The 16,843-nt window shown below is 35.5% G+C and overlaps 1 protein-coding gene across 1 annotated transcript; it reads right to left on the bottom strand.

Moving 5' to 3' along the window:
- Positions 1-1,789: 1,789 nt before the first annotated feature.
- Positions 1,790-15,072, bottom strand: LOC134256844 (uncharacterized). The gene is made up of 11 exons (XM_062739513.1): positions 15,045-15,072; positions 14,920-14,961; positions 14,676-14,752; positions 14,193-14,264; positions 13,884-14,010; positions 11,977-12,071; positions 7,924-7,992; positions 7,686-7,830; positions 3,265-3,642; positions 2,537-2,908; positions 1,790-2,220 (listed from the first exon to the last, which is right to left on the bottom strand). The coding sequence occupies exons 1-11, from the start codon at positions 15,070-15,072 to the stop codon at positions 1,838-1,840; spliced, it is 1,788 nt and encodes a 595-aa protein (XP_062595497.1). The 3' UTR covers positions 1,790-1,837.
- Between the last annotated feature and the right edge of the window lie 1,771 nt (positions 15,073-16,843).

Below are 16,843 nucleotides of genomic sequence, written 5' to 3'. Positions count from 1 at the left end.
TGGGATCAGGTAACGAAGATAACGAATAGCAATCATGATCAAAAGTCCATTGAACAATACAAACAAGGAGCAAAGCAAACACAGACACCTCTAAAAACTTAAAAGTTGGGACAGGGTGCCCTGGGGGAGTAAGCATCCCCTGTCGATCACTCCCGTCGTGTGTCCCTTGCCATGATCCGTTAAATGAAACATTGGTTGAAAATTTTAATGTTAATGTGCTTGCTGATTATTACATCGATTAAAGAATTTGCAAAATTCTGACTTAAAAACGAAAGTTTTGATGTTCTTGTTTTATGAACTTATTTTTCAGTAGCTTGTCTAATTTCAGAAACTGGGCGTCCATAGATCATGCTCTTGCATATCGAATTAACTGGGAGACAAACTCCATTTTTTAAATTCGATTGTTGGTTTGTGGATTGTTTGTTTGTGTGTGTGTGTGTTTATGTAGAACCTCCCTACTAAATTTGAATAAAATTCAGCCATATAAAGTGTTTGGGGATAGTTTCCATTGGAAATTTTTTTTGTCGAAACTTTTTTGTGGCCCGCCTGGAGCAGTGGTTAGAGCGTCTGCTCTAGAGTCACGAAGTAAGGAGTTGGTCCTTACGTCGCGGGTTCGAATCCCACTGTATGATGTGGAGACAAAATTTGTAACTCTTCACCGGCAAGTGTTTTGTTGCGTCTGCATTCGAGAGAAAAATTCTCGAGAGGGTTGTTAAACAACATACAATGAATCAATCAACCATTGGAAACTTTCCCAACCTCCTTTGCACTCTGAATGAAATGAGTACATTTTAAAAATTCTTTTAATTTGAAACCATATTTGGCTCAGGGACACGAATATAACGTGAAATTCGCCCACCGTTTGGAAAGTTTGCGGGTGTATAGTGATCGTGATGTCCATCTGTACGTCCGTCCGTCTGTTACGCGGGGTACCCATTTCTTATTCACAACTCATCTTATACTAATACCACCGAATGATACTTTCAAAGAATCTTTGCAATTGTGCACAGGGTCTCCTATTTTACTTTTGGATCCGACACATATCTTAAGATTTCCATATCAAGAATTGGGCCCTGCCATTCTTTGTGTAATATTGAATGATACCCATCTGTTATACGCAATTCCTCCTACACCACTGAATAAAATTTAAAGGATACTTTCACAGATTCTTTATGACAAAATACAATTTTGGATCTATTTTATTTTTTGGTACGACACATGTTTTTAGAATTCCATAGCAGAACATCGACATCCCATTCTTTCTATAATATTGAAGGGCACCGATCTCTTATCCGCAACTCCTCCTATATCACTGAATAAATTTAAATGAAACGTTTACAGATTCTTTATTACATAATGCCATTGTGATATCCTATTTTACTTCTTGGTCTGACACTCTCATGGATCAAAACATGGACTTTGCCAATATGATCAAAGCGGAAGGGGGAGGGGGCATTTAGTGCGCTCAGTTCTCGCAGTACCTGTACTTTGTGTTGGCCAATTTAAATTTCGGATCAGTTTGCAACTGTGCATGAAATGAAAATATATATATAAATTGCATATATTAAGCTATCATTATACATTCTTATTGCATGAATTAAAAGATGTATTTTCCTCTTTCCATTGTTCCATGTGTAAACAAAATATTGACATATTGGATCTTGGTTCAACACCGGATTACAGTACATACTATAGTACCATCCATCAATGTGTTGCTTCTTTACTTGTCACTTTGAACAGTTCATGTACCTGGCTAACATAATAACAAATAAAAAAGATCAAAGTTTCATGAATTTATAATTAAATCTCAGAACATTTTGAAACTGTAAAAATAAAGTCAAATTTCATAAAGAAGAATGCCAAAAAACAACGACTGCCCACTATCAGCTGTCCCAGATTTAACTCCTATAGAGACTTGATCGCGTGAAGATAACTGAAGCACCGTGACAGCGGCAGTGTCGTCATAACCAGAATGGCGTCCGTCCGCCCTCGTTTCGAATATTTCAACGCCATTGACTCTCAGCGCAGTACGTACGACCTGGTCGTCACCTTCTGTATTATACAAAAACAAGTACAATCCGTCACGGTCGGCTGTGAATATGCCTGTGCCTGTTGAGTAGCCGTGATTATATCCACCATGAACTGTACCATACACAATTGGAGTTCTAGTAGTGTCACTGCCTAGATGTGCAAGGAAAGCTGGATATGTTGACTTTGACACTACATGAAAAAATAAATATGTTAGTATCGTATGATAAACAATGGTAGTTAAGGTCCGAAGAGAATGGTATATTTCTTTTTAAATAGAAAACCTTCGAATCGGACCCCTCCAAAACGAAACATACAAACAAATATATTCACAAAAACATTTTCTGACTTATAAAACGTTTTTATTCTAACCTAAATATGACAATTTCAAACATATTCCATACAACTTTAATGTAATGCTGAATTTAAAGTTTACGATTCTCTTACGTATAGGGTAAGCAAATATTGAAATTTAGAGGACTTATAATGTCAAACATGATTGAGTTACCGCCTCTTTCGCCAGTCAGCTGCCATCCTGCGAACATGGAGGTTGTCACCATTCTATTGCCAGAGACAGAAACAGAGTCGCCAGAGTTCAGCCAGGCAAATGACATATAACTGCTGCTGTCGTACTGGCCGCTGCTCGAGTCCACCCAAACATCTGGCTCAGAACGACTGTTGCTGTAGTGAAACTTGCAACTGAACTCGTAACTTCCATAGATAAGTCCCGACATCATAAAAACGTAAAGTCCAGAACGCGGCGCCACAAAGTTCCCGCTAGATGTGGAGTAAGTATTTTCTGTATCTAGGATCTCTTTGTTGAAGAATATGTGAGAACCAGTTACATCATGCGAAAGTGAAGTGTAAAATGCTGAATTGTCTATAAAAAAAAAAGAAGAAAAAAAAAAACTTAAAATCTTTTTCGCAATAAAATAAAAACGTAAAAAAATTAAAAGATTGCAAAAACCTGTAATACTCCATGTTGTAAAATATTCACCCCGTTTCACCTTCATAAAACACTGAACATACAGAACTTAACAAAAGACACATTCTTAAGCCTTGTATGAAAAAATAAAGATATAAGCTAAAATGAGAAGAAATTTTAGACGAAGAATTCAAAACATCGAACATTTATCGTTATTTTCATCTTATTCTTGCAATATAATAAAAGATGGAAAATATGAAATATAACCTTTGTTCCAATTACCTAATTTCAAAGATGTTAGATAATCAAACCTGTTGAATTTATCATCCATCCGGAAAACATGGTATGAATTGCCTCTGCTCGCCCGCTTTTGACTCGGACCCAGACTTTATCGTTTACCGTAAGGTTAAGGACGGCAAAAGAGGTAGTTGTATCGTAGTATGACGAGGATTGATGGGACTTCGACATTCCCTGCTCATTTCCATTCAATAGGAGAACGCCCTCTGTCAACCTTCCATAAGTCTCTATGCTCCAAGAAAACACATACAATCCTGATGTTGGTGCTTTAAAAATTCCAGAGCTGTTGTCGTATCCGCTACCAATATTTGTTACCACATGATCAAATATGATTACCCCAGAAGTGGCGTAACTGTAAGCTATTGCATGGAAGGCAACGTGGTCGGGCATACCTGCAATATTTTCAAATATTATAATCTTTTGATTATTTTTTTTTTTTGGATATTTTGAAAGAAAATGTACTTACTTACTTACTTATCCTCTCCGTGCCCCTGAGGACGCATGAGGCCGTTCAACAACGAACGCCACTTACGGCGGTCACTGGCAACAACTTGGCCCTCTTTCCAACTGTTCCAGCCCAGTTCTTCCCTTTCTCTCTCGACAGAGCGTCGCCAGGTGTTCTTTGGCCGTCCTCTACGTCTCTTTCCCTCAGGGGCCCATGTGAGCGCTGTTCTTATGTGAGAATTCTCTTCCCTTCGGAGGATGTGGCCTATCCATCTCCATCTTTTTCTTTTGATAGTGCTTGATAGAGGTATTGATCTTGTTCTTTCATATAGCTGCTGGTTAGTAATCTTTTCAGGCCAGTGTATCTTAAGGATCCTCCTAAGGCATTTTCGGTGGAATGTATCGAGCTTTTCGTCATCTTTTTCTGTTGTTCTCCATAGTTCAGCGCAATACAGAAAGAAAATGTGTTCCATTATTAAAAATCAATTTTCACAAGAGATGTTTGTGGAACACATGCCCCCCCCCCCCTCTTCCAAATAACTGAAAATTTTAAGATAGGATTCTTCTCCGGTTTCTGACTAGATGGAATATATATTCAAAGTACATTTGTTGACATGTCTTATATATTTAGATGTAAGAGATTTAAAAGACTATATTTTTCTTTCCTCATCACAATTATATAACTTTAAATAGAAATGGTAAACTGCGTTTGAAAACTAGCAGGGACTACATTTTTGGCGGAATGGTGGCGTGTGAAAATATCTTATTTTCTGCCTCTCAAAATTATTATAGAACATTGAATTTAGTAATAATTTTGAAGCAATCAGAGACTACACGAAATTTTCAAATGTAAGTTAAATTAAGAATAAGGGACTAAAGTTTCAAAATATATCAAAAAATAAGATTTTTCATACAGACTAGAACTATGTTGGCTTTTAAATGCTTCAAATCTAAGTACAGAGTTGAGCCAAAACTCCGTAAAAAGTGTTATTTCTCTCTTAGTAAACGATCAAAACTTTTAATTTTTGTATCATTTTGTACCTTTATGTAACAACTTTACTATATGTGAAAATTGGAAAAGTTAAATATAGGAAGCATGCATATAAGAATAACTAATTAATCCTAAAAAATTAAGAAAAGTAGAGGAAATTCGGATTAGCAAATATCCATTTTATTTAAATTATCCATGTCAATTTGGTAATATCATCTTATAGGCCCTATATGGTAGTATCTTTTTATGCAAAAAGAAAAACATTCAATCTTTTAAATTACAAGTAGGGATTGGATGATTGGAAACAGTAATTTTTTTGTTCGTAATGTCCAGGAAAAAGGTAACGACCTTGACCTGACCTTGCCTGTAATATTACACGGTCAAATTTAATCTCACTGATGCCGTCACTTAGTGATATTGTCCTCTTGATTCTGTGAAAATTTCATTAATTTTTAAGGTATGTCACTCGTCAGCTTTTTAGAAAAGTTTACGCAGAAGCTTTTACTTCAAAACTACTTATCAAAATTCGATTTTTATAACATATTTAAATTCAACAATGTAAATTTTTTAACATTCAACGAAAAAACTGCTCAAAAATCTACAAAGAAGCAAGATTTATGAGGGACTATTTCTTTTGGTGGAAGGATATTTAGCAGAAAATTCTGCAAATCTGCACATTTATAACATTTAATGTAATGGAAATTTAGCCTCACATAATTTTACTTGGAGAATATTTTCCGTTTTGATATTGCTAAAAATATTTAATATAGATCTTAATTTATATTTTTAGACTAAGTTTTACACCTTCCCTCAACAAACTTTTCCAAAAAATGAAATAATATTAAAGAAGTCAAGATCAAATTTACACCATTTTTTGCCTGAAAATCACATATTTTTACAAACATTTCAAAATTAACATCACTGATCCCACCTTTTTCTTTCATTATTTTAAACTACTCGATACTTGTGACTGATCAGCACTTAAGTCGTAAAAAGTTTGATATAAGAAAAATTTTTATTGCCTATTAAGTTTTTAATACCCCAAATATGTTATTTTTTAGTGCAAAAAGGTCACACAATAATTTACGCGCATTAATTTGCAAGATTTGTTTAATGATAAATATTATTCAAACTATAAATACTATTCAAACATTATATTTATTGCCATGCTTACATCTGATAAAATATAATAAAGGTTTAAGTAATTAACCAAAGAGATGAAATTTAAGTGCAAAAAGGTCAACTTAAATGTACCGTAGATCAGTAGGATGCACACTGACCCCCTATTTTCTTTGCGATTTTGAGTTACACTTTATGAGTACTTATCCAAAATATACTTCTCAAAATATCCTTGATTTAACAAATTTCACGAGTGACTTACCTTAAATACAAGAAATATGAGAAGAATCCTACCTTAAACAGTCCAATGGACATAACTCTGTCCAAAATTGATTGTACCGAAAACAGAAGTTGGCCTACATGTAAATATCTTTTATTTTTAATCTGTATACCAAATTTCATTTCAGTGTATGCAACCATTGGAAAGAAAATGAACGGAAACTGCCAAAAATTGAATTTTTTCTAAGTCCAAGGGACATAACTCTGCCCAAAATTGCTCGATCGTACCCAAAACATTACAGATATTAAGTACACAGTGTGTAGATGTGCATATTACCAGGAAATTCCTATTCCATTATTTTGTGCCATTCATTAGGTAATGCATTGTCGAGTTTTGGCGGAGCGTGGGAGACGTGAGCTTGTTACCTTTTTCTTTTATTAGACATATACTCGAATCTTTGGTGTTCCCAGGGGATAAGTTCAAGTTTGTTGCGTTAACTTTTCTTTTCGTATTTTTTATTTAATTTAAGAGACTGATAACAGTTATCTTTATTTCTTTCCGATCCTTTCCAACTTTTGAAATTGAGCAACGTTATCTACCCTGGACTTTTCAATTGTCATCTTCTCTTACTTATGCAGCAATATACCTTAATCACCTGTATATTAGGTTTATATCTCTCCCTCGATTTCATGTGCAATTTCATGCTCTATACGTATAAACAAATTCTAAAACGTAGCAAGCTTTTGAAAAAAAAGTTGATAAAACAAGAACATATATATATTTACTGTCTTGTTTGAAGTCATCATTCCGCAAGTTTTATGGTCAATACAATGACCTTGTTGGCTAATACCATCTATCATTAAGTCAGACGCTGACATTTTTCATTTTAATTGTAAGACCATTATAAATTGCGTATGGATTTTTTTTTCTGTTTTTCAAGATCCATCGTCGAAAACCCACGGATGATCTCGTCTTGATAAGTAAAGACGAGATCACCCGTGGGTTTCCGACAATGTTCAAGATCATGACAAGGAGCAAACCAAAGTGACCGATCGGGAGGGAATCCTCACTCCTCCATGGCACCAGATCCCACCTCCCACCTCTGGTGTTATTTGAGACCCTTGTTTGCTCTGCTCTCATGGGTATTGTTTAAATGGACTTTATGTTGAATACTGTTCATTATCTCAATATTTCATTTCAACCTATTTCAGACAATAACTGCACCAACCAGTATCATATAATTATTGCATGTAGTTGAGTTTAACATTGAAAATTTTCACCCCAAGAAAACCATTGTCAACCGAGGCGCAGCCAGGTTGACAATGGTTTTCGAGGGGTGAAAATTTTCAATGTTACACTCAACTACAGGCAATATTTATTATATTATACTGAATGTTTTATACAAATACATATTACAGCGAACCGTGCGCGCATAAATTCCGCGCAGTCGCTATTTCTTGGAATACCACCCGTCGTCAAGCTATGTTGACTGTTGCTACGCAGGAGGGCGTGGCTTCATTATTCAGCGGGTAGTAGTGTTTTTATCAAATGTTTCTCGACGAATCAGATTCAAGTAATTTACATGAAAGTATAATATCATATTATATAGGATAAGTTCTTTAAATGTCATAGTTGATATGCATATTAAATCTGGTTTATACCGGAATTGGTTGGCTTGGTGACGGTGGCATTTGATGCTGAAGAGCAGTCGGCATTACAGAGATCACCATCACAGCAGTGGATACACAGTCCTGATAAATCACGCCTCCTGCCGACGACTGGTCCCGTAAAGTGCGGAAGACAACCCTGGAATACGTTACACTCATGTAGCATTCTAAATTATCCACGAAAAGTTCTTCAGTAAAACTGATTGTTTTATCCTTAGTAAAAAAAACATACCATCAGTGATTCACATTTGGACGTGAAATATCTCTGTCCAAAAACTCTTCTTTCAAATATGAAACATTTCTGTAAATTAGAGAAATTACATTATCATTCTCAATGTTTAAGACAATAACATTTATGACATAATGTTTGAATGTGATCACTAATATGATAATGCAAATGAGGCATGTTAACAACATTAAAATTGAATCGTCCATGCTAAGACTGCCTAAATGAGTACCGGGTAGTTTTTACTCTAGGCACACTCTGGTGATTGCGTTTGTTAGCTGTATTAAACTTCAGGAATAAGATGCTGTCAGTATAAATTTATACACAGAAATAATTTTCACATGAAATATCAGATTATGAATAAGCGGTCGGGAATAGTTATCTGATCAGTGGCAAAAAAGGATTCGTTGGCAATTCATGCAGAATCACACAGAATCATTGGTAAAACAGAGAGAAGAATACACACAGGAATATGTATATGGAAAGATAGCGAGAATATCCAATTGGTTGTAGAGAAAGGTCGAACAAGTAGAAAGACAGTTACTGAGAGAAAAAAGTGGTGGACCAAATGGTTCTAAGTTGGGAGTTGATTGTCCCAACAGACAGAACTTGGGATGTGTTGCAGAAAAGACCAGAGAAGGAGAATCCCTCAGAAGAAGTAGCCATGTATCATTTTCCTCCGGGATACAGATACATGTAATTCTGTTCGGGAAACCAGTGCCAACCAAGAAAGTCAGGGTTACAGATAATGAAAAAGAGTTCAGATCAGTTTCAATCTGGAGAAACAAGAGAGAGATCCAGGAGAGATTAGGCGATTGGAGTTTTGGTAGGCAAACATATCTAAGAAGGTTAGTATCATGCCGGTAGGCAGCAAGGCTTTTTACAGTATTCTTCTCGAATACAATGAAATACATTGAGTTGAGCTATCCTGTTTAAGCTGCAATTATAAGCAAGATTGATTGACTGTATGTTGTTAAACGTCACCGTCGAAAATTTTTCCACTCATAAGGAGACACAATCACTTGCCAGTGGAGAGCTGCAAATTTTGTCCTACACTCGGCAGTCAGGGCAATTAAGCAGTGAGGGATCTTTTTCGTGCAAGCATCTGCGACATGGGACCTCGGTTCATACGGTCTCATCCGAAGGACCGGAATCCACGTCCCACAGTGGGATTCGAACACACGACGCAAGGATCAACTCCTTACTTCGCGACTCTAGAGCAGACGCTCTAACCACTGCGCCACGCGGGTGACGATTAGCAAGAGAGTTATGTCAAATGAGAAGAAAAGCAGTGGGTCGTTGTTGAAGACATAAATACACCACTCACATGTTATAGCACCCATGGCAGTTACAACAAAGAGAAGTTAATACTGGAAGAACTAGAATCATTACCACATTTGTTAGCAATAAAAGTTTGTTAAAAAGAATTGAAAAGTGACGGAAGAAGAAAAATGCAAGATTGATGTTCCTAATAGAAACTAGTGAAAAAAATTAACTATCAGTAGAAAACAGAAAGAAATGAGAGAAATCTTCAGGTAAGCAAGTGGATACTAGTAACTGATAGATTGATTGTTGTTTTACGTCTTTTACGAGATATTTTCTCTCGTGAGACGTCACCATACACCTGTAAAAGGCTTCAAATTATTATCTCGATGGCATTGAGAAATGAGTGTTTATTATCGTGCCAACGCCTACCATGATACAGAACCTCGGTATGAAAGGTTTTATCCCAAACACTCGTGACTTTCACCTCTTAAGCCGGGCGCTTAGCGAAGAGTCATAACTAACGTTAGTGTCTGGTGTTTGACGTCGGGCCAGGAACAAGGAACAAAATGTTACCTCCCGATCACAAAATGATCGCCCTATCTTTAAACTTATCCCGCTTCACTAACGTTTTTCCGTAGTGTTTCTATTACGTCTCCGTGAGGCGTTATATAAAATTGGGCACGCGATTCCGTTCGAAGCGTTGTTATTGTAAATAAAAATGGCAGAAACGAACAAGGAATTTAAATTTCAAAATGTTATTGTTATTGGATTTAAACCATAATATGCACTTGTCATATATTTTTTTTATATTGATCACAAAATGATCGCCCTATCTTTAAACTTCCACGACTGAAGGTGATATGAAGAAATGAAAATTTGGATAAAAAAATGAGTTATATACCTATAAAGTTCAAATTATGGGTCAATCAACATGGGATACCACCTAGTTTTCAGTAGCATCTATTTAGTGCAAGGTGTATCGCAGATCAATCTTGGCACTGTAGACGTTGGCACAATACAGAACCCTCACTGGTCGCCAGCGTGGCGCAGTGGTTAGAGCGTCTGCTCAACGCAGGGGTAATAGCGAGCGTCGTTTCGCGACGCTCGTCACTTCGAGCTCTTAAAGCAACGCTTGGGCGAAGAGAAGATTAGGACTACTGCACATTCATTCGATAGAATTTTTTGTTGAAGTAATTTGGACCCACAATGCATCACTTGTTTTGGCTACGTTCTCGCGAGAATAACTACATCGTTTGCTGTTCTTTTCAATGCACCACCAACACCATCAGGTACTCCTTTCCCATGGCCACTTTCGTGAAAGTTCCACGTAGCTTGTAATCCTCTTCTTGACATTTCTTTTGAAAACAAAAACAAACTCCTGTTTGGCAGTAATGACTGCAAGGACTATCACTGAAGAAATGAATTGTTTCCACTTGTTTATTTTTATCCATAATCTTGTCCAAGATAGTGTCAAGACATGCCCATATAGCACTCAGGTTGTGGTCTAGGCAGCCAGAAGCTGCACAGAACGTTTTCGAGCTTTCTTTTGTGTAATAAACTCCTGTGTGCAATGTGATTTGTTGTTGCGATGCCCCGAAATGCATAATTCGGATTTCTTTGGAGAGTTTGCATTGGAAATTCTCAGCGAAGTCAACGTGTATCAACACTTCATTTTGGTTTAGATTTTGCTAGATGGTTCTGTAGTGGTTAAGTTGGTTTGATATATTGAATGTGTGTACTTTGGACCTCTGCATTTCACTACAAAGTATGTCAGTCAACAAACCAAGACGTTCTGCTACCCTTTCTTTTACTGTTACTGTCACGTCCTTCTCTTGATTCCTTAGTAGTACAAAATGGAGAGAGGCTTCAGTGTTGAAGAAAGAAAGAGAACTGCAAATGACTGAAAAACAACATACTGGCAGAAAGAGATTGGCCTTAGACATAAAGTGGGATTTCTGCATAAAAGTGCAGCCATTAACAAAAGGCCTAATACAGTCATTCATCCAGCTAATGACAACAGAAGGGAATCTACGAACTGAAAGTGATATGGGAAGACAGAATGTTTCGAAGTGGAGAAGTCTTAAGAAGAACATCTGATATGTATTTTAAACTGATTGGATAGAAACGAGGATTTTTTAAAAAGTTGAGCCATTATATAGATATTACAACTCATGTGCAGAGCACTGAGAACAATTATTTTAGAAGAACAAACAGAAAAATGAAAAGGTGATGTGTTAAAGGAGTCAGAAATGGTGCTTTTATATTGCTCACATACTTTCGTGTGATTTAAGCTTTGTCAAAAAAGTGTCTATGGTACCTGTAGAGTTTGTTAGAAATGGTTGTTGTCGCACGAAATAAAATTACACATTATATTTGCATATTAAGACAAATTAAAATTACTTTTGGAGAATAATATAGTTAACAAAATTATATCTAGGGAGTAGGGATGGCAATAGTTTTAATGAGTGATTTTGCATGATCGAGCTTTTAAGTGCTGACTCCTCCTTCACAACCTGATCCCACCTCAGTGATTTCCAGGTATTCACATAATTGTATTGTTTTTTAATTTATCTAGATACTGTTCGGTATCTTCACCTCTTTTGGTAATCATGGCTTACAATAAAAAAAAGATGTCAAATGTGTTCCACAATAATGACTATAACAAAGTGTAAGTAAGAAATCAAGTAATTTATTGATATAGATATATGGACGCAGGAGAAAACACTACTGATAAGTTTACATGTAATAGTTCTCAAAAACTTTAGGACAACAGAACAATTGTATATTACATACTTGGTTGAGATTACAGGGGGTAATGTTATGACAATCAGCTGGATCCGTCACGTCCTCACAATCAAAACAAATAGGCCCTCTGGTGTCGGGGTATTCTGATAAAAAAAATTTTCAAGCATTGTAACTTCAATTATCAAAAGATTTGAATGAATTATAAATCAAAGCTTGTATATGTCTCTGTGTTTATTTCAAAGGAAAATTGACATCATGCCTATAATATATCAAACAAGCATTCGTACATAGAAAAAAAATACGGCTTGCTCCAGGGATATATCTTTATTACAGAACGTTTATGTGGAAGCTGTTATTGTATTTACCGCCTTTAAGTTATATCACATGTTTGAATAGGTGATACCATCTTTTTAATTGGTGACATTAATGCATGCATATTGTTCATTTTATTCAATGTTGTAAGAAACGTAAAAGGTGAAATCACCAGTTTGAATAGATTGTATTATTTACTAGTATTACTTTTCAATAAGTCATATCTTCAATTCATGGTCATATCACCTATTCGAATATATAAAGATTGGTCTTTCAGAGCACTCTCTACCATCGGCTCATACATTCACCTCTGTCGTTGGCTCGCGTATATCACAGTGATAAACACGAGAAATAGTGCGTTTGTTTTAATTCATTATAATTCAAATTCTATGCTTATGTCTGAGTTTTGAGATAGATATTTACTAAATCAATCTAGAACTATTTATTCAATTTGAAAAAAAAATCCTGCAAATATGACGTTTTATACGTTATGTCAAAAATCTTTACTGAACCTATTCCAGAGGTGTCTGAAAGAGAACGAACTACAACTCTGCATGGGATATAGCTTTCAGAGGTCGGTCCTTAGGTATATCGACTTCACAGAAAAGCACATTGGCCGAACACGAAGTGTAAGGTCAAAATGCTTTCCTTTGAAGTCGATATATCTATGGATTGACCGAATGAAAAGGCTACATTTGTTACATTATTTTTTGTAAGAAATTAACAAAACCATTTTTGAAAATAATTTGAACAAGCCACGAGTTTTCTCTGACATCTTTTTCTAATAAACACAGACTAAAATTTAAAAATTAAAAAAAAAAGCTGTTTATCCCTACCGTGTTTCTAAAAAGCGTAATTTATAGAAATCAGATGATGTTTCGTGGGTGAATTGAGGCGAAAAACTAACAGAATATAGTTTGAAAAAATTAAGAACAATTGAAATAATTCAAAATCAGTCCCATTTTAACCTAGTAAATGAAAATGGTATCTTTTTACTGATCTAGAAATTTAGTGAATGTAATTTCAAAGACTACTTTTGGTTTATTATAATTCATGAAAAAATATTTTCTTAAATACAACTTATTATTACAGAGCATCATAATGAAAAGGGATTCTATTACTTTTTCTAGAAAGTTATATTAGCTATAAGTGTTGAGAAGTCAGCACTTTAATTTGTTGTTTCAGAGAGATTATTTCCATAGTCTATATGCTTTCAGAATCTTTAAATAGTAACACAAGTCTATATGCTGTTATATACTTGATCATGTGATGAAATTTGAGCCAATCAGAGAGCTTGGAATAAAAAGAGATAAATAAAATTGAGTAATATCACCTGCTCAAATAGGTGATATTATCTACTATTTTGAATTTGTGATATCACCTTTCCAAATAGGAGATATCGCCTTTTGCAAATACATATAAGTGATATCACCTCTTCAAAACGGTGATTACACTTATTTGAATAGGTGAATGTCATTAAATGACAACAAATATCAAAATGGCACCTCATAATTATGTTCAGTTCATTGTTATAAACTGGTTTGATAAATAATTGCATTTATTGTATTATTTCTAAGATGTATGCAGAGGGAACCTGGAAGCGATTACCACCTTGTGTATTATCAATAAAGAAATGTACTCACTCGGAGACCCACATCCGTAGGCGTTACATATATCTGTTGTACAGCAGTCTCGACACTGGACCACGCCATCTATGTACTGACTTCGTTTCTTGGTTACAACTGTTCTATTATCCACAGCTGCACATTCCTCAAAATTAAAAGTAAACTATACAGTCAACAATCACACATATAAAATAGAAACTACCAGCGCAGTAAAGATCGAATCAACATTTTAACAAAAATTATTACGATGAAATTCTAAAATACTAGTAGCATCAAAGATCTCCTGTAATCCTCTAGAAAATAAAGCATTGTCTGAAGTAGACAGACCTGTTTGGGATAACATCCAGTCCAGTATCCAATGTCTCCATTATCTGCTCGGTACTGTTGTACTGCGCACACCTGTCAAAGTAAGGTTTTAATCACTGTGTAGAATGTTTGAGTCCGGACTACTTTACAATGATGTTAGCTTAAATGGCACTAGATCTCACGTCCCCATCATTACAGTGTCTGAACTACCTTAAATGGCTCAAGATCTCACGTCCTCATCATTACAGTGTCTGAACTACCTTAAATGGAACTAGATCTCATATCTCCATCATTACAGAGTCTGGACTACCTTACAATGGGACTGTATTACAGAGTGTGGACTACCTTACAATGGGACTAGATCACACATCTCCGTAATTACAGAGTGTGGACTACCTTACAATGGGACTAGATCACACATCTCCGTAATTACAGAGTGTGGACTACCTTACAATGGGACTGTATTACACAGTGTGGACTACCTTAAAATGGTCTAGTCCTCACCTCTCCGTCGTTACAGTGTTCTATTTTATCACAGAGTCTGGGTTCAGTAACGTCAGAACATCTCAGGCACGTCAAACCTAAAGAATATATTGTCTTACTGTTAATGTTTATCAATTTGTGATTGGTCTCACGTAAAAGATTAGGTATATCATGAATGAAAATATTTCTAATTTCCCTGTAGCAGTAAAACAATTTGAGTAAAGTACTAACAATTTGTCGGGTGATACAGTGTAGTTGTACCGACCTTGAACACACCTCGTGGTGACGGAATAAAGGCCTAGTAAAACTAAAATATGAAAGCAATATGTAAAACCTGAAATTACAACAGAATAATAAACCATGTAAACATTTATCGCTATAACAACTTACAGAGAAGGTTTTTCGCAACAATATTCATATCTGCCTACTTCTTGAAATACCTGTATAGATAAGAAATGAATGCCTTCTTTTCTTCTGTGGGGATCCGCATTTTCAACGCACTTTATACATTGCGAAATCAGACTTTCCTTGATGAAATATGAAGATAACGAATAGCAATCATGATCAAAAGTCCATTGAACAATACAAACAAGGAGCAGAGCAAATACAGACACCTCTAAAAACTTAAAAGTTGGGATCAGGTGCCATGGGAGAGTAAGCATCCCCTGTCGATCATCCTGACGTGTGTCCCTTGACATGATCCGCTAAACGAAAAATTCCTTGAAAATTTTAATGTTAATGTGTTTGCTGATTATTACGTCGACCAAAGAATTTGCAAAATTCTGACTTAAAAACGAAAGTTTTGATGTTCTTGTTTTATCAACTTATTTTTCAGTAGCTTGTCCAATTTCAGAAACTGGGCGTCCATAGAGCATGCTCTTGCATATCGAATTAACTGGGAGACAAACTCCATTTTTAAAATTTTTTATTATATAATTTTCAATCTGAAGTTGAAAATGATTTGTCATGTAATAATTTTCAACTTCAGATTAAAAATTAGTAAAAGACAGTACCAATGTAGCATAGGCGTCGGAAGCAAGTTGAAAGAGAGGAGGGGGGCTATACCAACAAAGAAACCTAAACCTCAATTTTCAATGCCTATATTGTGTATATATTTGCAAAAAAAGGGGGGGGGCTAAGCCCCCCCCCCCATCCCTCAACCAGCCTCCCCCCCTCCCGTGGTTCCGACGCATATATGTAGTAAACTGAAGATGAGAAACAACTACTGCTAGTTTGTTGCTTTCAACACTAAATGTTCCGTCGAGTGCTTGTGTACTTAAATATGTTAGCTACTTAGGCTACTTCCATAATATCAAGACCTTTTCGCACTTTATAGATTACAGAGAGAACTCTTATCTACAGGATTATATAAAATTATACATGTACTACTAACGAAACGTAGGTATTCGAATTAAAGGCATGCATATTTCACACATTCTTCAAAATTGGAATTATAATATCGAATTTATTGTTTCACGCTGAATTTTCAATTCATTTCTTTTTAGGGTTTGGTAAGGGTAAAAGGGGGGGGGTGTCAGATAATCAAATACCGTATAAGTGGAAATTTTAAAGAGGCACAAATTTAGCGATTAATCCTCAAAAAAATGGTAAATGTATACATTTTTAACGAGAAGTATTTTTAGCGATTTAATGCCCCATTACAGCCACGTAGCATCGTTTTCGAAAAGGGGGGGCAGCCAGAGAATTTTTTTGACTTACCTAAAAACTCGAAAATCAGTTACTGAAGGAAGCATTCCAACTTGGTAATGACGTTATAGAATGTGTAAAACAATATAAATATTTAGGGATAACTCTTGAAAACAATGGAAAGTTTACTGAAGCCAAAAAACAACTGTATCAGAAAAGTTTAAAGGCATGCTTTAAATTTTATAGGGATGTAAAAAATGCTAACCCCTCCTTAAAAACATTTTTATATATATTTGATCACTGTATTAAACCTATAGCTTTATATGGCTGTGAGAACTGGAGCATTATTAACGTTACTCCAAAAAGGAAAAATATCCCTCTTTTTGATATATTTAAAGATTGGAAAGTTGAAAAACTCAATATGAAATTCTGTAAATACATTATGGGTGTATCTAAATCTTGTACAAATGTAGGAATCTATTCTGAACTAGGGAGGTACCCATTATATATAGACATGTTAAAGCAAATATTCATGTACTGGT

This window comes from Saccostrea cucullata, unplaced genomic scaffold (genome assembly GCF_032062105.1).
Source record: "Saccostrea cucullata isolate Sc308-1 unplaced genomic scaffold, CSIRO_AGI_Scuc_v1 ctg8, whole genome shotgun sequence".
Lineage (NCBI taxonomy): Eukaryota > Metazoa > Mollusca > Bivalvia > Ostreida > Ostreidae > Saccostrea > Saccostrea cuccullata.
The sequence above is the reverse complement of the archived record's forward strand: the minus strand, read 5'-3'. Positions and strand labels throughout refer to the sequence as shown.

Excerpts from the sequence above, each read along its gene's own strand:
- LOC134256844 (XM_062739513.1), bottom strand. The coding sequence starts at position 15,072 with ATGAATATTGTTGCGAAAAACCTTCTCT. Across the intron at positions 7,831-7,923 it reads CCAAATGTGAATCACTGATG|GGTTGTCTTCCGCACTTTAC; the intron begins GTATGTTTTTTT and ends AACGTATTCCAG. Across the intron at positions 3,643-7,685 it reads CACCAAGCCAACCAATTCCG|GTATGCCCGACCACGTTGCC; the intron begins GTATAAACCAGA and ends AAAATATTGCAG.